General features: G+C 36.7%; 1 protein-coding gene across 5 annotated transcripts in view; it reads right to left on the bottom strand.

Annotated features, from left to right (window-relative positions):
• MYO16 (myosin XVI) overlaps positions 1–22,993 on the bottom strand; it is a 383,536-nt gene that overhangs the window by 88,615 nt on the left and 271,928 nt on the right. For all 5 annotated transcript variants that reach the window (XM_048077900.2, XM_048077901.2, XM_048077902.2 and 2 more), the window contains 3 exons: positions 15,094–15,246; positions 14,324–14,524; positions 1,610–1,685 (listed from right to left, as the gene is read on the bottom strand). In XM_048077900.2, coding sequence (XP_047933857.2) covers positions 1,610–1,685; positions 14,324–14,524; positions 15,094–15,246 — 430 coding nt within the window. The remainder of the gene's footprint in view (positions 1–1,609; positions 1,686–14,323; positions 14,525–15,093; positions 15,247–22,993) is intronic.

The raw sequence follows: 22,993 nt of genomic DNA, 5'->3' as shown, positions 1-22,993 counted from the left end.
ACCTTAATAAATTTCAGCACAAGCAGTGGACATGGTAAACCTCCATATTTTTAAAATATGGATAAATGTAATAAGTAGCATTAGGAAAAACATTAAAATTATGCCCTCCAAATTAAAACAGATAAAACCTATGTTAATAGTATCTCCTAATTTATCTACAGGACAGGTATGTTCCACATTCTAACACATATATGCGAATGACTTCTATGATGTCAATGTATTTAAAGGTTTTGATCTGAGTAAGGAAACTTAAGTCAATGAAAATCAAGAGGCAAGCACATAAGTTATACATACACAAAACATACAAAATTGACACTAAAGGAAATACATCACTGACGATCAACAGATTTTAAGTTTCAAAAGCCTAAGTCACTTAGATCCTTTTAAAAATTCTGCCTTCAGAATGTTTCCATTAATTATATTTATTATTATTTGACTTGTTAATTATATATACTCACTCTCAGCAAATCAAACATTTTATATGCAATCCAATCCTCCATTCTTCCCTTTTAAGAGCTGCATATATGATTACACAAAATAGCAATGAAAATGCAAAAGGAAACTATTTAAGAGAACGGCAGAATGTTCTCTCTTGTAGAACATACTGGAAGTTGAGAATACACCTTCTTGTATTATTTGGCATTAAGTTGCAACAGTTAGAACTGGAATTTCTCTAAAACTATAATCAATAAGATTATATTTAAGATCAACTCTTTCATTTCTTTTCTCATCCTCAATGTATGCCATTTGCCTTTAAATTGCATCAATTATTTTTACTAGAAGGTTTAGCTAATTTCACAGAAAAATTACTAAAAAGCAATATATTGTAAGAGCAAGGCTGATTTGGAAGACAAATATTACCTCCAAAAGAACTCTATTTCTATTGAAAGAAATATAAATACATAACATATTAGGCAAAAGACTCTGCACTGGTTGAAGCAAAGACAAATAACAGCTCAGGATATAATGACATTTCCCCGAGGAAGATGTTTTGTTTTTCTTCACAGAAAGACTAAATGAATGAGGTTTTTAATTATCCAATTATGAATCATTAATTAATAAATGGAGATGCATTATTATTGGACATAATTATACAATATGCACATGGAAGAGTATTTAATTTTGTATTTCAAAGGACATTTGTATCTATTCATTGGAAAACAAGAACGCCCACAAGATGCTGCTTTTAGAAAGCACGCTCAAGCAGTGAAGTACATCCCACTGCAGTCTCTAGGATTTTGGGAGCCTTTTTCCTTTCCCTATTTTCATTTTTTGTTGTTGTTTGTTTTGTTTTGATTTTCTTTTTAAAAGGTTTTAAGTTATACTTAATGATTTTTTTTTAAATTTATACTAATCAATAACACTGTATCTTTTATTTCTTTACATCACATCACATAATAAAGATGCTTCATGTTCATGGATTCTAAAAGCTTTCAAAATTACAGTAATTTTCAGACAATAGGAACATACTTCAAAGAGATGAGGATGACTTCTTTTTAAACTGGAAAGAAAATATACATAAACTCTCCTAAAAATGAATGAAAATTGAAGTGAAGTCATAATAGGTTGATTTCTAACAACAACAGCAACCACAAAACCATTTACTTACCTTTCATTACAAATACGAGATTTTGTGAAAGGGAATCTTTATTTTTTTCTACTGCACCAGCAATTTCGTAAGTAACCTATAATAAAATATTGTGACATCATTAGTAATGATCCCAGCACCTATTTGAAATCTTACAGCAGTAGAAATTAAGTTGTGTTTTCTTCCACTTGACAGTTAAAGTCTGGCACCACGTAGTGTCTTACAATTTTTTCTTAACAACACCAACAATACTAACCAGAAGAACTGGTTGCTGAACATTGTGTGTCTCTGCAAGCATACAAAAATTTCATCAGACTGATTCTAAAACACTTCCACAATGCAAGACTCAATCAAAAGTGTAGCATATAGAAGACAGTGATGTAAACATTACTTTCCCTGTAGTAATCTTCAGTCCCAGACCACTGTGGTCTATTCACAGTGACCGTAACAGACCACTTATAGATCAATCTGAGGTCCCAGCTCACACTCAGAACAAGCTCTAGCCATTTATATTGCCTTTGGAGGCAAATTCAGTCTACAGGTTATGTAAAAAATCCATTTACCCATCTAACAACTATGCACATAAGGGTTTTGGATCACCTTAGCTGACTGATGTCATCATTTCAAGTGCTACACCATCTATCATCTGAATGCAGATGAACTCTAACATGTGGTGGGCACAGCAAAGTGAGGAAAACCCAATGCTACAGCAAGAGTTCCTGAAGATGCATACAAAATGATGAAATGATGAAATGACCAAGTGTCTGTTTTAACTTTGAGCCTATCCAGGTGCCACTGTATAGAAAAGAAGCACTGAGACCAAAATGCAGTCACTGAGCCTGAAACACCAGTTAAAATCCTTGCATCACCATTATCAGATTGCTTTGTCCTCATATTTCTAAATTTATGTTTATTTTGCACAGAATATCAATATTTTACAAAACAGAATGATTAAAATAAAACAGCAAAACAGAATTTTCTTATCAACAATTTATGATTATGGTTCACAGCTTGGCTAGTATGGCAATTAATATTAAAGACAGACCTGGGGCACAACTTTAAAAAAGGAACTGTGCTACTTATGTCCTGTTTTGAAAACCAGTCTGTGTACAGATGATGGGATTTATCTCACCTTATGTAAGTGTGGGTGCCTACATCTCAGTCAGTCACACATGGCTTCTGTATACATGCAGGAAAAATATATTCCTGACTCATCTGCCCTATTTTTCAATGGGATGCATTCCACCCTAGCAAGTGCTTATTTGCCATCCACCAACTATGCGTGTAGATTAGATGGCCAGCTCTGATATGCAAGTCTCCAGCTGCAGCAAAGGACATTTCGTTAGATGAATCTTGACACAGAGACACTAATGGCTACAAACCTTTAATGGACCTAAACTTTAACACCTAACCATGATGATACCCAACCTTTATCTGACTGTTTTGTGGAATGGAAGCAAGGATTCTCTAGGCTTCAGGCTCAGCATCAAGTGAGAGTTATGTGACTGAATTCACCAGTTCCTTGAACAGGAAATGCCCTAGAACTAGTGTACGGAAAATATATATCTAATTCCACCTGGAATTTTAGTCACCTAAATTGGCATTCCAGAAAGATGTCTAGTTCCACCCGGAAGTGCAGCCCACAAATCTTTCTTGCAACCACTCTCTCAAGTAAATCAACTTTCTGGCTTTTTTTTTTTTTATAATTATTAATTTAATGTGGTTGACAATAGCAGGTGTGTTTACTAACATTATAGATGCTACTCTGCAGAAAACAAGATAGAAACATTCTATTTACATGATTCAAGACAATCTAGCCACAAAAGCTTAGATCTTCTTCAAAGCCTGCTACCTTTCTGAGGAGAAAAATCAGCCCAAGTGGCAGACACATGCACACTTTGCCATACATAGTAGATTTTCCTACCTCTCCACTGCATTTCCCTCCTCTGACTGAGGTGGGAATTTATCTTTCTTACCTCCCAAGGCAGTTTTGCTAGCTTGAGAGGACGGGTTGCTCAGGGTTGAAAAAAACTGTTTCTCCTCTTTATGTTGAAGTATGGAACAACAATAATTACATCGCTAAGATTTTTATGGATATTCTGTTAATCTAGAACTCTTGCTGTATGCACCCATAGCTTTAACTCAGGGAAGGAAGCGGTTTTCCCTCTTCTCCTCCAAACTCTAATATCATCCCTATCCTCCACCTTGGTCTACATATTTGCATCCCTTCAGGTTAAGCCAGAAGCTAAACCAGTGCTTCCTGTTTCTCAAATGAAAGCTCTCACAACTAGACCACTACATGAAGGGTAAGAACTACACAGTAACTTTCCGAATGAAAGGGATATTTTGCAGAAAGCTCATTTCTACAAAATGGATAGCCATTTGGCATTTTTTTTTCTTTTCTTTTTTTTGTGGGGACAACAGACAAACAGCTAATTAACTTGCAAGCTGTAGATATAAACAGCTCTAGCTTGCATAGTAGTAGAATCCAAAGGGAATTTAAAAATTCACAAAACCAACAAAAAAAATAGACTGTAGTACTACCTCCAGGATTAGGCAGAAACTTAATGGGAACTTCTTAGAACACAGTTTTTGTTTGTTTGTTTGTTTGTTTGTTTTTACCTTGGGACCACATTTTTATCTAAAAGCTGTTTTAAGTTTCTTATTGAATCTATATCCTAAGCTCGTTAGGTATTTGGGGAAATTTTATCCCTTTATATTTAATAAAGCTGTAAATATATAATAAAGATTAGTAATACTAATCAGTTCATTAATTTTCTTTTCCATTGGGTCATTTGACAATTATGTGATGCTATCTTACTCATGAAAAATATTACGTCTTGATGTGTATAATCTGTTGTACTTAGTAATTGTCAAGTGACGTAATTAGTATGGCATCAGCCATAGAAAAGGTGTAACAATAGAATTATGTTTGTTTCCATGATGGATGCACTATCATATAATTTTTATCTGTGTCTCTTAAGAGTATACAATATAGTTAGTAAACTATTAGAATAATTTAAGCATACTATTATGTTTAACTTAAGCATAAGTTTTCAGTGTACTTAAAGTACATGTTCTAACATACTGGTCCATAAAAGATAATTAACAGGCCTTACTTAACAAATTCATAATACCAGTTCCTAATTGAATGTCTTAGGCTTTGACTAAATTAGAAGAAGAGAGTTACTATTGATGGGACGGGTAGGTAAGTATAGCAGTGGGAGATTATACATTATGATAAGAGCACCCTCAGTAAGTTTGCAGATGACACCAAGTTAGGAGGAAGTATCGACCTGCTGGAGGGTAGGAAGGCCCTGCAGAGGGACCTGGACAGGATGGGTCGATGGGTAGAGGCCAGTGGGATGGGCTTCGATATGGCTAAGTGCCAGGTCCTGCACTTTGGCCACAACAACCCCATAGAATGCTACAGGCTTGGGGCAGAGTGGCTCGAAAGCTGTGCAGAGGAAAAGGATCCGGGGGTGTTGATCGATGCTCACCTGAACATGAGCTGGAAGTGTGCCCAGGTGGCCAAGAAAGCCAGCGGCATCCTGGCTTGTATCAGGAATAGTGCAGCCAGCAGGACCAGGGAGGTGATCGTCCCCATGTACTCTGCTCTGGTGAGGCCGCACCTCGAGTACTGTGTTAGCTTTGGGCCCCTCTCTACAAGAAGGATATCGAGGCCCTGGAGAATGTCCAGAGAAGGGCTACGAAGCTGGTGAAGGGCCAGGAACACAAGTCCTGTGAGGAGTGGCTGAGGGAGCTGGGGTTGTTTAGAGGAGGCTCAGGGGGGGCCTTATTGCTCTCTACAACTATCTGAAAGGAAAGTGTAGGGTTGGCCTCTTCTCACAGGTAACTAGTGATAGGACTAGAGGGAATGGCTTCAAGTTGCACCAGAAGAGGTTTAGGTTAGAAATGAGGAGACATTTCTTCTCAGAAAGAGCAGTCAGGCACTGGAACGGGTTGCTCAGGGAAGTGGTGGAGTCACCGTCCCTGGGGGTGTTCAAGGAAAGGCTGGACCTGGTGCTTAGGGACATGGTTTAGTGGGTGATATTGGTAGTAGGGTGATGGTTGGACCAGATGATCTTTAAGGTCTCTTCCAACATTAATGATTCTATGATTCTATGAAAATGCCTACATTGAAACAGGGAGAAGTTTCAGTACTGGTACTGGTATAATACATTATCAACTTCTAGAACTATATTCATAAGACATCTCTCATCACATAAAATACATAAAAGTTAACAGGATTCCCTTTATTGCTAACTCTCTAACACTTTTCCCATAGTAAATTGGTAAATTAATTCACTGCCTAAAGACATGAAAAGTGGCTCAATGAAATGGCACTCTAGGGTCCCATATTTATTGTCAGTTCCACAGAAGAGAAAGAAAGAAGTCCTCTCCAAATGGTCTATTTTGTTAATTTAATCATGTCCCCATCAGAGATGCCAACCTATGGTGGCACTTTGCCTAAAGCACATGCAGTTCCCCCACTTTTTTTCCATTGGGTTTCTAAAGTAAACTGGCCAGAACTCTGCACTGATTGGCACTCAAGCACCGTATATAGTTATTCTGAGGAGAAAAGCCCCATACAAATTTTATGTGGTTCAGACAGGAAATGTACACTAGCTTACCTCATGGTTCTGGTATTATAAAACATACCCCTTATTCTCACTTCCATTTATTGTAGCTGTTTGTTCTGTCTTGTTCTGCACCATGAACATTTAGGGGTAGACAGTATGTAAACCTATGTGTATGTGTTAACCACGGGTAACACAGTAGTAGTAGTATCTTTAGATATTACCTGTACCAGTTGTTTTTATTAAAAAATAGTGCAGAGTTCCACAATGCATTTGAATTCAGTATAACATTTAAACAAGAAAGGGATTGAATTTACTTCCCTTAAGTTCAGAAGGGAGGAGAGCTTAACCTAAACATACTAGTAGTGGGGCAGGCCAAATGTGCATTTAGCCTTGGGCATTTAGGGGAAAATATTGAGTAATGTTTCCACTTTGCCTCCCACCAGTTCCCCTCTCATCTTCCAGGGCTCTGCCCATTAGGGAGCTCTGGATCTGCAGGCTGTATCTCATCTTTGTGGTTAATATCTCTTGACAGATGTTTCCTCTATGAGTCTCTGTTTCCAGAGCTCATTAACATTTTCGGCATCCATAATACTCTGTGGCAAGGAGTTTCACTGGTTCCTTGCTATGCGAAAAAAATATTTCATTCTGTTTGTGTCAGATCTGTTCTCTGGTCATTTAAATTGGTGCACCTGGTTTTAATGTCATGAAAACAAGTAGATAAGAATAAGAGGAAAAAAACAACACCCAGAAGACAGAAGGCTTGCACACCAAAGGTGCACAGAGAACTGCATGGCCCTCTTATCTTCTTACATACTCTTGTTTCTTCAATTCATTAATCATCCTCATGACATTCAATTTTACATCTTCTCTCAGAAATGTGACTTCTGACCTGAAGTATCCCCTTCGTATCATCTGATTTTAGCAAGGGACTTTAAGTTTACTCGATTTCCCCAAATACTTTATCAACAGGATCACCTTTACACATACTTTTAATCAATTCCTTCAAATAATTTTTGTTTTCATATCCTGTGGTATGACAAAAGTACTCACGGTTAATTGGAAGATTAAAAAAGCCAAGAAAATGCCACCTGGAATGTTATGTTCATTTGGTTACATCTATAGTTCAAACCAAAAATGTTACTATTTTCATAACGTAGTAATAATATTAATAATGTATAATGTAACTCAGAAACTCATTTTGTATGTCTTGTCAAATTCAGTTAATATGAAAATAATCAGTTTATATAATTGAAAGAGATTTTTTTGAGAACATGTTCAAGGACAATTTCAATGCACAGAAAGTCACTTGTAGTTCCTACCTTTCCACCAGTACATAAATGTGAGTGATAGCATTTAAAAGTCTGAGTATGCCATTTTTTTCAGTATCTCTGGGCTTCTGACATGCTCCAAACAAGTTTTGTTAAGCAATGAGCTAATTAAATACCTTTAAAACAGTCTGTAATCTAACACTCTAACTCAGTCATATTCTAACACTCAGAAATAGTGGAATATTAAAGCCAGAAGATGTTTATAAACAAAATGAGAGAGGCGGTAGTTATGTTCTATTATTTTTTCCTTCAGGAGAATCTTCAAGTGAATGTCCAAAATCAAGTTTACTTTGGGGGGGGAGGGGGGGGGGAGAGAATGAGAGAGAAAGAGACACAGGCCAAGTAGGGGGGGAGAGAAAGAAAGAAAGAAGGAAAGCAAAGAAGGAAAGCAAAGAAGGAAAAGAAAAGGAAGGAAGGAAGGAAGGAAGGAAGGAAGGAAGGAAGGAAGGAAGGAAGGAAGGAAGGAAGGAAGGAAGGAAGGAAGGAAGGAAGGAAGGAAGGAAGGAAGGAAGGAGGGAGGGAGGGAGGGAGGGAGGGAGGGAGGGAGGGAGGGAGGGAGAAAAAGTACTACTACCTTGTCTGTGTGAAAAAAGAGAATCTTTGTCAAATAACCATTATAGGCTTTGGTATAACTTAGACTAGACTGATTTGATTGTTATGTCTGGGGATTCAGCCTGGGGAAAAAATAGAGAAAATGAAAGCATCCTTATTGATTAATCCATCTCCTTTTGTCTTTTGATTTAGAGGTTCAGTTTCACAGTCTGCCTGGGATACATAAGGCATTTCAGAGATGACTGCATTGGTGAAGGTGAGCTGACAGCTGAGAGGTATTTTTGAAATGTGCATAGCTGAGAAATGGCACAGACATTGATCTGCACTTAAAGGACATTATGTGCACCGGTTTATAGAGCAAAGCAGTTGGTCTTTTGGTCTGGACAGTTTATTATAGTACTATAAGTCAAAAACAGTGGCAAAGCAAACACTGACAAGGGACTTACCAGATTTGTTAATTCAAGTATAAATTTAAACTGCACAAAGCTTAAAATATGACATGTTGTTCAGGCTACTTGAACAAATGGGCATATAGCTCATTATCTCATACAAGGATATGTTAAATACTGCTACAAGGTAAATCTGTGTCTCTTGGCATTATGTTAAGCTAATATATTAGCTTAGATATTTCTGGTTTACTTACTGGCATGTAAATTCTTCTGTAAAATTAGGAAAAAATAAAACAACTTTGAATCCTAAAGAAAATTCCATGATGGAATGTTATGCTTCAAAAATCATGACTATCAGTAAGGCTGACAGTTCAGAGATGTAATTCATGTGAAGCCCTTACATTACATGAGAGCCTACAATGTAAATATTAATGTTATCGACAAAAGTATATAGAGATTCGGTATTACACATTCTTAGTACAGTTTCAGCTGATGGTTAGATGCATTGATCAACTGCACCCACAAAACACCTTATTTCCTCCAGACAAGCTGGCAGTGTGCGCTGTGGGCTCACCGTGCCTCTCCTCTCACAGTGCTGCCAGGCAGATGGGCTCTGCAAGAAGCAGCTAAGTATACCCACACCAGACATCAGAAACAAAGCAATACCTTACAAGAGCAGAATTTTTCCAGAAGAGATCAGACTGCCAATGTTCAAGGCAATGTGTAAAACAACTTTCAGATAAAGCCTTCCACTAGATTTTTTTTAAGTCTTACAAAACCTGAATCATTCTTTTCTACCTTCTGCCTGAACTGAACAGATAAGCTTTTTGTCTTACAGCAGTCAGATACCAAGACATCAAATGGCTCTTAGAAGAGACTCATAATATATCAAGGCATTGTAGGAGTCTGTTCAGCTGCAAAATTAAAACTGGGAGATAAAGTAAAATACTTGATATGATCAAGTACTAATATTCGCAGTGGCATTTGCTAAACATGTGATCATGGAGTTAACAACTGTATCATACTACTGCCGAAGAGGGCAGATCTAGTGTTGTGCAGGCATAATAGTGAAATTCAAGAGAAATAAAGAAAAAATAAATGTTTCCTTTCTTCCACAGGATGGTTCTGTCACATTTGTGTAATATGGAATTCGTTCTCATCTTCCACTGAAAAATTTCACTCACACATTGATTTCTATGTGCAGCAGCTTACTTGTGCACAGTTTCCTCTTTTAGCCCACTTTCTCCATTCCAAAGGAGTCAAGATTATAATAAAAAATAATTAAAAAAAAAGGTCTCTGAGAATGGTGTCATACACAGACATTTTGTTAAAGTATTGTTTCTCCAGAAAGTCAAGCAGGAATTCCAAATTCTTTTTTTTTTTTTTTTTCTTTTTTCTTCTGAATCTCTTCCCCCTGTATGCCTTCCTAGGTTCATTTTGACCTTGTGCATTTTATTTTTTTTTTTCATTTCTCACCCCTTATCTCTTCTCTTTTTCTCTTAGTACTGCCTGTTCTGGAATAATCTGAATCTAATTAGGCTTGGAACCGCAATATGGCATATGTAGTCCTAGAGAAGGCTACTGAGCATAAAACATAAGGGAATGAGTGATACTTGATAATGCATGATTATAATCAGTCAAAAAGACTTAATAGTGGGAAAAAAAAAAAGACTATTTTCCTACAACAATAGTTACATAATATTAAGATAGGAACATGTTAGAGGTCCTTAAAACTGCATGGACACATTTGTGTCAGTTGTAATTCCCTCATAATATAAAGCTAGTAACACACTTTCATTCACAAAAAAGGCTGTCTGGCATCTCAATTAAAGATAAAATAGTAGGTCTCTTCAGCAAGGCAGAATTTTCAATAGCTGCTTTTTGCAGTATTAACTGCACTTAAGAGTTGCTAAAATGGCAACTCTAAGTGTAGCTACCTGAGTAAATGTATCTGAACCCAGTTCTTTCTGGACTTAGAGCTACATACATAACCTATTGAAAACAGAAGCCCACACCAGGTCCAACGTGGAACTTTTTTTTGCAGTAGATGACATGGACTACCAGCTGTTTCACACTGACACTGACTGTGCAACTACATTGCAGTTACAGTTTTTGTTACCTAGGGAAATCAGGCTGTCTGCCCTCAACTTCTGTTTAACATAAAGCCTGCATTCAGTGTTACTTTTTTCTGTGAACACCAGCCTGGACACATTACCTGAATATAAATGATTAAGCCTAGAAGTGAAAATTTCATGTTCAATTACCTGTCACATTTTACTGGTAATTCTTCTTCTACCCTCTGGGTCTGATTCATCTTTCAGCTATACTCATGTAAATAATGAGAAGCTTTACCAAGTAAAAGGAGTTACAGTCAGTGAAAAATTGTCATAAGTGAGAATAAAATCAGTGTGTCGTCCCCGCCCCCCCCCCCCCCCCCCCCCCGCCGTTTTAAATTTTGAGATCTCTGAAGGTAATGATGCAGAGGAAGACTGCTTTCTACTTCTCTTGCTTTAGACTCATTTAATTGATACCAGACTATAAAAATAGCTATCAAAAACTGCCAAACTATACTGTCACTTTATATATGAAATTCTTATTTTTGAGTGCCAATAAAAGCTGATGTATTTAAAAGTCCTATCTATTAACAATTTTCATTAAGTATAAATCACAAATGACTTCTATGAAACAGATACTAAATGTAGTAATAGCACAATCTCAAGAACAGCATCAGCAGTTTTTAAAAAAAATAATAATTTAATATCCTTTTTTTTTCAACCTATGAAGATAGCTAGTCTGGGAAAAAAAACCATCCATTTGTGTAATAATTTAGTACAACAATGCTATCATCAGATTTTATGTAAATTCCTATAATAAATCCCTGGACACTTCAACTTATGATAGCTTGGTAACAGTTCCATGAATTACCAAAAATGCAAGTGTCTTTAAAGATCTTGCTCAGTCACTATTAAAGTAAGGGGAGTTAAGCACTTGCACAGGAGCTTTTCTGTTTTGGCACAGACACGAGCATTTTACTGCTATGCGGATGCAAAGAACAACCTTACAGTCTGGAATAATTCCTTGGCCAATGTAAACCAAAGGATCTCCATTGACTTCAAAAGAATGTGTGAATTTACATTACTTGGAGAGCCATCTATTTGTTCATACTTTTAGATCAAATGTCATTACTATTATTAGGAAAAGGTCAAACCAAGAGTCTATATAATAAAAAAAATCTAAACAACTATGCAAGGATAAAACACACATTAATTAAAAGTGTACCCCTTACCACTCATGTTTTAAGTTTCAGAACTGGGCACCTGAATCTTTGATCTGAACAAATGGTCCTACTGAGTCCTTCAGAGAATAAAACAAAATGTTTTCAACCTCAAGAAATTTGCTTATTGTTGTGATCGTGATTTTAATACAGCTTCCTTGCTGTTGTTTCCGTATCAGTCTTCTAGTGTGTGGAAGCTTTTTAGAGGTATTTTGATAAATTTGGATAATCACAACAGAATTCCATTTAAAAAACAAAACAAAACAAAACAAAAAACACCTTACCTAAGAACAACAACAGATTTATAAAGGAATTTAGACATCTGGAGCCCACTGTCAGCAATTAACTCAATCACTTTAAGTGCTAATAAATTTCAGAAAATCTTCACTGTGCTGTTATCTAACCCCCACGTGCCCACATTTCTACAAAAAAAAAAAAAAAAAAGGGTTCCAGTAGTAGAGGTATTCAAACTACTTACATTTGGCAATTAATTTGGGTGTAAGTAGAAGGCTTCATGATGAAAGAAGAGCCTTCAGGGAGTTATTCAGAGTATTTAGGTTAAGAATTTAAGCACTGTCCAAACACTCTTAATCCTTTTCATAATGACCACATTTCTATCATTGGGCAGGAACAAATTTGCCTGCGTCAGAATGCTGCCCAACACTTTCATCTACTTCATTTCTGATGCCAAATAAGAGCCACAAAATAGACCTTTCCCCATATATATTGCTGCAAAGGACCCTAATCTGGTGAAAGAAGCCTAAGCATGCAGAGCCTGTCTTCTCGTTTGCTCTGGACTGTTCAGGAAACATAATGTTACCTTGAGATATGACAGAGACAGCAAGTCTTTTTTTGGTGACTTGGAGGCAAGTCTTGAACTTGATTTCTAGGTGTACCCACTGGCAATAGCTGACTGAGTATTCAATAGCATAAATCTGTTGCACCTAAAATATTCATCATAGCAGAAAGTGTGTCATCCAGTGGAGTACCTTTAGCAACAAGGATTAGAGCTCTATTTCTTTTGTTCTTACCCTAACAAGCACAAAGAGCTCCCTTCTGAATCTATACTGATATTTTAGCAGCACACCAGATAAGCTGTCTGCATTTGCTACAAGGACAACCATCTGAAGAGAAGGTTGCTCTAACTACCTTTCACAGTAAGGAGCAGCGAAGCTCTTACATTTGTGTTAGCATTGTAATATGCATTCTAATCGAAAGACTTTATCAGAGCTGCCCAGTTTCTTGCTCAATGACCTCACCTCTTCCACCTCTTGCTCAGGTAAAGAGAGAAGCATCTAGGTGTCACTTGTCTGGTTAAGCTGAAGCACCTGCAGTTTCTACATGGCTTCCACAGAAGATTCTGATGTGATGAGGTACAAGTCACAAACCACCACTAAATCATGAAAAACCCAGGCTTTGCGTGATACCAGGCTTCCTGAGACCTCGGGTTTAAAGTCCCCTATTATGTAAAGTCATCAACCAATAACAAGTACATTTATATTTATAAACAACACAGTGCATATGATCACAGTGCTGTGGTTCCTTGGCAAAGTAGCTAAACACAGCTGCCAGGCACAAAGCTTTTATGGGATTTCATCAGTGGAGAGATAGCACATGGGATCACTGCTTAAGACTTGGAAAGTGTGAAAAGATACAGAACAATTTGTTCAGATGTAAGGACTGATTCCTGCAACTTTCAGTCTACATTTTCACTTGATTTTGGTGGAAATTTTTGAAAAGAGAGAACTGAGAACCCCAGTTTATGTCCATACTTTCTATACTCATTAGCTCATTTCAAATACTGTACTGTGAACAGAGAAAAGTGGCAACATGTCACATTAATTACAGAGGGGACGATCTGTCAGATTATAAAACAAACATATTTTTATCCATTTAAACACATAACTATTCTGCTTGCTTTTAGCCGTGGTTCATTTTGGTAAGAATATGAAAATGAGGGAGTATTGGAAAGAAAAGGGTAAGAGGCCTATTTAACAAAATTGATCATGGTTTTCCTGTAAACATTGCAGGAGGGGAAATGCAAAACATTCATCCTGTTTTACGGCTGGATTTAAAGACACAGCATGTTCTGAGATTTAAAAAAAAAAAAAGGTACAAACATATTTTAGGTATGACTGCCAACTTGCCAGCAAAAATGTGTTTTTTTTTTTTTTGGCTAGATTCATGCTGGTATCCATGGTATCTATATATATGGCACAGGACCTACAAGGAAACTATCCTGTTCTGGAACAACTTCTGAAAGCAAAGTGACAGCCAACTAAAATGACATTAAACATTTATGCTGAGATATCTGATTCACCCCTCTTCTTCATAAACAGCTTACAGTGAAAATACAATTTAGCATATAGAATTATGTAGACTGAATCCTGCTACAAAAGTCCTGATTAACATTTACCTATTCCGTAACATTACCAAAAAAAACACCATAGGGTACACACCAGCGATTCTATACATGTATAGCATTGAGATACTACGCTGATTTCTGAAAATTCATCATTAGAATGTGAATTGTTATTTGTAACCAGAATTTGGACAGGCCACACAGAATTTACATAAACTATGTGTAACCAATCATTCAAACAACTTACCCTCCCAGCATAATGCATAATGGTGAAGGTGGAGCCCTGATCCTTTGGCGCAAGGTTGCCATTCCCATCTTTTGTGGAAGAATAAACTGTATTTGTGTCTGATGTATCCAGGTAGGACTGAATGCGTTTAGAAAGACTCTGTTCCATTGACCAATTAGATTGGCTTTCTTCATCTAGCATTGACAAAAAGCCTGATGGTTTCTGAAATGAAAAATAAATGTTTCGGTTTTATGTAATTTCCGTTGTTCCTTGTGAAGTAACACAGCTGGTAATTTACTATAGATAAACATATCACCTATTATAGAAAGAAAAGGAAAAAAAAAAACAGTATAAATGTTCTGGTAAGTCTCAATGTCTATGCATATCAGATAATTCAAAACTGATAATTATTGCTGATCTTTTAGGAAACTGTGCTATGTCCTTCTTAAAAGTTTTGCTCCAGAAACTAGCTCCAGGCATAAAAGAAACTGCCAAGTTTACAACAGAGATTGGTCAGTACTACAGCTGCATTCAGGACATGACATGATACACAAATGCTACACGTGAATCAATATGGGCAGAGTTTCTGCTACATCTTCTTCAACCCTAGCTCATTACAAATCTGTTAGCCCTCAAGCTGCAAGAGCAGACAACCCTCTCCATGGTTTCCTTGGTCCCATAACCTTCTCTTCAGATTCAAAAAACAGGAAATGCAAACAAAACTTCATATTAGTCTAACATGCAGAGTATGGGTATAAATACACATGATGTAAAGTGGATCTGAAAACTACCTGAAAGAAAAAATCCAAGGCTGCAGTATGGTTTCCAGGAGCATATACTGTTTCCGTGGTAACTCCCTCTTGTACACATTCTGCTTGCTCTTGTTGGAAAAGCACTTCATTGATATATTGGTGTATCTTCTCATTGGTCATATTGACACACAGCTGTTGCAAAATGAAGAAAAAATAGTATTAGAAGTTTACTGGATAATTCATCCATTGGTATAGGGTTTACTGCACATCTAATACTGAATTTGATGAAATGTCAATCCACAACATGTTCTCTCTCTCTAGACCACATATTAGGAAAATTTACTAGGGAAATTTACATTTTAATAGCTATTAGTATTAAATTGGGAATAAACAGTTTTCTGTCTGCATAATTGTGAATTCTACATAAGAATTATCAAATACCAGCATTATGAAACAGTGCAAATTTACTCTAATTCCATTGACCGAAGTGGTGTAACTCTAAATATATGTTGTTACACTCAATATTCTTCTGCAGTTTATATTCATGGAAGACTACATAGATGCAACACGGTTTTAGAAAAAAAATAACTGCATATTTAGTTAAGATCCTGATTTTGTAGTTAGTTTAGTATTAACAAATATGTTCAAATTCTGCTTCCACTTATACAATCACTGAAGTCTAAAACAGTTTCTGAAGAACTCATTGTGTTTTGCCCAAGTTTTTTGGAGGAATGAAGAGGAATATTTTACTAAATGCCTCTCTCCATTTTATTGATATTCTAAAGGAAAGTTGGCAAGAAATGGTCTTCCATAGAAAAGTTCAAAGTCTGCAGAGATAAATAATATAAAAACCTCTCAAATATTTTCTTTGATTGCCTTTTACGACTTGTAGTGCCACTTTTGTAAAATAAATAGTTTAATAGGAATCTGGTTTTCAATTAAAAACAGGTGAGGGTTGTATCAGCTTATTCCTGGACCTTTTGTATCTTATTCAAAGTTCACAATCTTCAAAGAAAGTAAACATTTAATAACTTTGCTGAATAAATCTTGAACTGTTTTATTTACATTAAAACGGTAATTTTAGTGAGAAATTCTAAAATCTCTTCCAATGCTATACTATCACTAAGTAATTAAGAAAACAGAAACTCTTAGAGGGTTGGAAGAACCCTTTATATGAGGAATCATGCAAGGAATAACTGCACAAAGTCTCTTTTCACATTAAACTAGTCACATATTTGTTTTGGCGATAAACTATGTCTTCCATGAATACAGTGTATAAAAGCAATTCCACCAGCAAGTCATATTAAAAAATATGAGATATTTAGATCAACCATAAAAGTACATGGTTTAACATTCAGGTAAGGGAAAAGAACCCAAGTAACGTGTAATAGCTGTCTGAAATTTCCATTAACACCTCACGCTAGTATAGTCAACTTGCACTTGCTCTACAATGAAGTAGGCTAGTGTGAATAACAGCAAGAAATAAAACTAAAACCAGATTTTATAACCAAATGTCTGTTACTAATTGTCCTTACCAATGTATGAAAGTGCAGACAAAATGGAGCCTCAAATAATACCAGTATTTTTTAAAAAAGGGATTTATAAAAATTCAGATTGTTATCTCATTTTGTTAACAATGAAAGTATAAAATTCACTTGTACTATTTAATTTTTTTATTGAAAGAGCTTTTTTAACTTTGAGGCAGGCAAATTTAACTTTGAGGCATGCTTTGCTGAACATTTTCCAAATTCAAATTCTAATTCCAAAATCTTTTCAGAAGCTCCTTAACATTATTTTAGAAGGCAGACATAACATTGCAAGTTTATACTTCACAGGATATGTAAAGCCTCAACATGATACATGCTGTGTATATTTGGAAATGAGTTCTTTAGAGAGCTGTGTCATTTAACTGTACACTTTCTCTTATTTTACCATAAGAGAAGTTGACAAAATCACTATAAACTCAATTTTACTTTTTATCATTTGCAATTATCCTAAAACACATAAAAACAATTGACGTGCTGACTGTGCAGCAAAATTATTAAACTAAACAAATTCAGCTGGAGAGTAAGAATGACTTAGTCAAATTTTAAAAAGATCTGATAAATAATATTGGTTTCAACTGCCAGTAGTGAAAGGCATATTATTTTGTTAAAACATTCACAGATAACATGTTGGGCTGGCAAAAGAAAAAAAAATAATTATAAGTTTTACAGATCAGTATATTATAGCGTACATTGGTGTGCTTTTTGGTAACAGAAGCAACGCTGTCATTCAGATCAGCAGGCTGGCCGTAATGACAATAAGGTGCTGCAAACCACACTAGAAAGCAAGCTCAAGTTATTATACAAACTGCAAGCTTCTCTGAAGCTGCTCTGTCTAGCACTGGTTGTGAGCAGCAGCTCTGCAGAATGAGCACTGGAAGACCAGCCAGGGGCTGCTGAAAAGCAAGACGCTCTGATTGCATCTTTCTCCATTTCAATGTTTTATACAACATGCTGAGAAAAGGAGATAAACAGAATGTTTGAAAATAAATGCTTGACACAGGTTGCTGCAATAATTAAAACAACTGAAATGTAGAAATCTGATGAAAATAGACTAAACTAGTTTTGCTAACCCATCTTCTTTTGCTCTGTCATATGAAGTTTATATAAACAATGATGTTTTCTGTCCAAAGATGTGAAAAGTTCAGAAAAACACATGAATTTAACTTCACCCATGCAAATGAGATGGAAGTGTAGTAGTAATAAAAGAAAACACAATTTTTAACATAAAATAAATTTTGCAGGAATACCTCTTAGCATTGTATATTTGCTTTTCTTTGCAGAGTTACTCAACATAACCCATAGTGCTTCTTGTCATTAAACATGGTTAATCTATTTGTCACAAGCCTTTTATTGACTCCACTGTATGTCTCTTCTGTAAGAAATCTTCCTTTCCACCTATCTTCCTTTCTAATCCTAACTCACTATCACGTCTAGGTGAAAATAAAAATACAATTTACATGTCAGAGTCTTCATTAAAAAGTACTCCTAGAATATCACTACAATACAATTAAAAAGGCCAAGTTAAAGTATTTAAACAAACTGAACTTGAAGTAGCATCCAAACTGTAGTATTCAGAAAAAATATGTATAGTGCCATTTAGTAAAACAAATAGGTATTCATCACATTAGACAGTATTAGTTTGACCTCGCTTTCTTTACTGCATTTGACCAGTTAGTAATATTAAGTATATTCAAAATTCAAATTTAGGTAGGAGACCAAAACCATACTGTACCCCAAAGACAGAAAACCACCTATCATTAATGAAAATTTCCTGTTTCCTTACTCCTCAATGTATAGAAAACACTATTTGAAAAAGCATAGCAAAAAAAGGGGGAGATTTGTGAAAAGAAAACTTGGTGACTATTAGACAGTGAGGCTGAGATGGATGTGATCACCCTCTGCAAAACTCATTTACATCCTTAGGTCATGGAGAAGAATGAGCTCTCCCAAGGGATGTGTATTCAGAGCATTGAGTAAAGCTTACACCTTTCATATCAATCTATCTATCAGGGCAAATGTTATAGGCCAAGATGATGGAGCTACAATGCAAAGTTTAATTTGTAAGGATGTGCTCTATCTTTTCTCAAAAACACAATTCTGAGATAATGGAAGGCAGAATAATCTTCTATTTACTGAGTCTGGATTCCAAAAATGTTTTTAAACCTAAGGTAGGTAATCACTCATTCCTCAGAAGTATCTTGATGACCGTTCCCCCTTGTATCTGCTACCCTGGTGAGAAAAATAAAAAAAATATCTTTTCCCTTTTAGTACTGTGTGTGACAGTTACTAGACTTCCACATCTTCTATGTAGAGTACCAATTAGAATATTTTTAATGCATAAATAACAACACCATAAACCATTACATTTCTTCCTTTGCCTTTTAGGGGCAATGGGATTTAATACAGACTTCTTGTTTTCTGTGTAGCTTCAACACAAATTCAAACGTAGTCCTTCTGTGTCTCTTTTAGAAGAATTTTATTTCACTGGGAATTCATGTTGTCTTGGGGTCCGTTGCCATTGTATGTTCCCCAAACAGAGTAAAACAGAACAGTGTTATATTGAAATTTTATTGTGGGTAGCTGTCACCCGAAAATCCTTCTACAAGGGAGGGTCTACAAAACCTTTTCATAAAGGATAGTATTTCAATGCAACGTGAAATACCCATCCACTTGACTCTGATCACATCAGAATGATAAACAAACAAGGAAACAAACATGGTAGCAGGTTTAAGGAATTTGGAATTAGAGATATTGAAATAGTTCCAAGTGACTTTTTCACTCATACTGCTGGCCAGCAATACTGTAGGATATAAAGGGGTGGGTGCTGCTGTGAAAAAGAAGATACCAGTTAATAAAAGTCCTTGCGCAGCATCTCACCAATCACAAAATGAATCTGGCTGGGAATCTAAATTTTAGATTTTATTTTCATCCACAAAGCATTTACTGTAAAGGAATAAAGAAAAAAAAGTATTTTAATGTCAGGTACGTGGTGAGAATTTTGACGTAGCCAGCTTTAAAACTGAGTAACACTGGCTTTTCAGTGGCTTGCTTGAATCTGCTGCACAGATAACAGCATCCTGCACAAATGAAAAAATATGTGCAGAATGAAAAAAAAAAAAAACACAAAACAAAACAATGAGACTGACAGGGAACAAGGGTACACCATGACAAAAGCTATACAGAGTGAAAGGCTCTCAGGAACTGGGTTGAGGAACAGATTATAGCACAGGTTTGTCAGACCCCTTGGGAGCACTGATTTTCAGGACCCGACTCAGCCTCCCCTGGGACCTCTACCCACATTTTGTCCATGGACCCAGTTCCTGCCTCAGAGACACCACGGCAGTGTCAGTTTCCAGACCCATCTCCCACTGCTCCTTATGGTACCCAAGTCCTGGCTCGCTGCTTGTTGCATAAGGGCTGGCAACAGGTCCCGTTACCAGCCCTGACTCTGCCCACCATGTTCAGACCCCGAATGATGGTGCCCATCAGGGCGGGCACGGCCGGCTCCTTGGTACCAAGGGGGCAGCTGTCTCCTGCTGCTCCCTGACAGGGATATTAAAGTCTTGTGCATGGAGGCTAACTGGACCACAGTCCCATTTGTCTATGCTCAGGACAAGCAAAACCAAAGACTGATTTTTCTGCATAAAATTAAACATTGGAATGCCCTCTGGACTGCCTGGATGCAGACACTTGTGTATGTGACCTCCCATCTGCTATCACTGAGACCGTAATGACTGTAGAAAAGTTAATTTATGTAACTTTTATCTATTCATGCCCATCTATCTACATAACAGGCAACATGACCTTACATTTAGATAGCTAGAAACAGGCTCATGGCTGAGGGAAAATAATCAATTAACAAAAAATGTTATGACTCTTTTAGCTGGGGAAGGTGACATGACAAAATCAAAGGAGGTCTCAGCAGAGTTAACTAAAGAAATAACCCCCTGAGAAGTTAAGATTTACAGCACCTAATAATAAAAGTAAGCTAAAATTCCTGTGAACACAGCTGGGTTGTACAAGCTCTTTCGCTTCACTGTAGTGACTTGGAACTGAAGCACTGAGTGGAGCAGGCAATGCTGTGTGCTCTAGGAGCCAGCTGATTCCTATGGCAAGAGAAGTGCAGCACCATGCTGCTACAGGAGCCATGCTTCTCTCATCACTCTGCTGCATCACACAGATAATGCTATACATACTTTAATGGGTATAGAGTAGAATGGGAGTCAACAGACATTTGGCTACTTCAGTAACTTTCAGTCCTAACTCAGATAAATTGCTTGTATTTCCTATTAAAAAAAAAAAAAAAAAAAAGGTTGATATATACTTTCTTTGCAAAGCTTAAGAGGACTACAGAGGCAAAATATCATGCAAGAGCTAAATACATTATTTACCACGAGTTAAATATTTTTTTCATTTTACCCCTTGACAGATATCAGAGGGGAAAGTCTCTACTAGAGTCCATTTTGGTGAGCTGGGGGTTGGCCTCTTCTCACAGATAACTAGTGATAGGACTAGAGGGAATGGCCTCAAGTTGCACTAGGGGAGGTCCAGGTTGGAAATGAGGAGAAATTTATTCTCAGAAAGAGTGGTTAGGAATTGGAGTGGGTTGCCCAGGGAGGCAGAGTCACCGTAACATTGGTGGTAGGCGGATGGTTGGACCAGATGATCTCGGAGTTCTTTTGTTCTTTTCCAACCTTAATGATTCAATGATTCTATGATCAGGCTTGTCATTTCATTGTGAAAATTCATCAGGCTGGTCAAGCATGAACTCCCTTTGGTAATCCATGCTGACTTCTGCTGATAATTTTCTTCTCCTTCATGTACCTGGAAATGGTTTCCAGGATTAGCTGCTCCATCATGTTCCCTAGGATCAAGGTGAAGCTGACCAGCCTGCAGCTCCCTGGGTCCTCCTTCTTGCCCTTGTTGAAGATAGGAGTGACATTTGCTTTCCTCCAGTCTTTAGGCACTTCTCCCTGTCACCATGACTGATCACAGACTATCAAATGTGCCCTCACAAGGACTTCTGCCAGTTCCAGCACTTCTTGGTGCATCCCATCATGGTACATGGACTTATGTATGTCCAGTTTGCTTCCAATCTCCATATGCTTCCTTTTTGTGTTTGAGTTTGACCAAGAGATACTGGCCAAACCACATTCCAGTGTGGTTGTATATAAAGCTGTTCTGGAACAGCAGTTACACAGCTGCTCTAGGAAAATGCTGTTCCCAAGCTAATGATCATTGCTAAGAAGTGACTGTAAATTGTAATTGGGGTGAGCTAGAAGTGTAGTCATTTACCATAGCTCAGCTGATGACCAGTAACTCACCGAGTCCTGGTAATTCAAAAGCTTTCAGTTTTTATTAAGCAACGACTCCCTCAGAATACAGCTTCTAAAAATATTGTCCTCTGTTTTTAAATCTGTGTTGTAAGAGTTTCATACCAGAAATCCCAACTCCACTCACTATCATTTATTTTATACACTCATTCACTAATATTGTTTCAAAAGTAATCACATACTATTTTTGCTATTATATTTTAAATATAATATACTACAGAGATATGTTTCTACACAATGAAGGCTTACCAATGCATGCCAAGTGGAAGCAAAACTGAACACAAATAATACTGCTTTTAACTTCTAATACCTTCTTTTTTATAATAATCTATAGAACTTTTCTCCTTGTAAGCCATCAGCCACATCTATTTGCCTGCAGAAGTTACCAGGTTCTTGATGTAGACATAGTTAACATTACTTTTCTAGCTCTTTCATACCTCGTCCTGTGCATTGTTCATAAACTGTTACCAGTCCAATACTTTGTTTATCATTCCAACACACTCACTGGAGTGATCTTGCTGTTCTACTTGGCTTATTCATCTCTCTCTTCCTGAAATGTCTTCAAACAGTCTATTTAAACATATTGCTTAAATTGACATATGACTTAGTACCATATTGTTCTCTTAAATTTTATATTAAAATGTCTACCAATTAACCTAACTAACCCAATTTGAAGCACCAGCAAAATTCACCTAAAGAAGATATTCACACAGAGTAAATGACATCTGCTTGGAATGTCCCAAGATTTCATCAGTCAGGGGATTTTAATCGTTCATGAAAATAATTGTGGTTGGTTTTTTTTTTTTTTTTTTTCTTTCTTTTCAAGAAAGCAGGCAAACAGCTATCACAAAGAATTCCTTCTCTTACACTACTTTGAAACCAAAGGTTAATTTCCACCAAATTACTTTTGCTATGCCATTTTAAAATATATTAATCTAAATCTAATACAAATGTATTTTCTATGTCTCCTCCACTGTTCAGCTGCTAGGCCCATTTAATGTTAACGTTCTGCAATCACAGGCCTTGACACTGGGCATGTTTGCAGACATGATGCAACAC

The sequence above is a fragment of the Anser cygnoides genome, chromosome 1, assembly GCF_040182565.1.
Source record: "Anser cygnoides isolate HZ-2024a breed goose chromosome 1, Taihu_goose_T2T_genome, whole genome shotgun sequence".
NCBI lineage: Eukaryota > Metazoa > Chordata > Aves > Anseriformes > Anatidae > Anser > Anser cygnoides.
The sequence above is the reverse complement of the archived record's forward strand: the minus strand, read 5'-3'. Positions and strand labels throughout refer to the sequence as shown.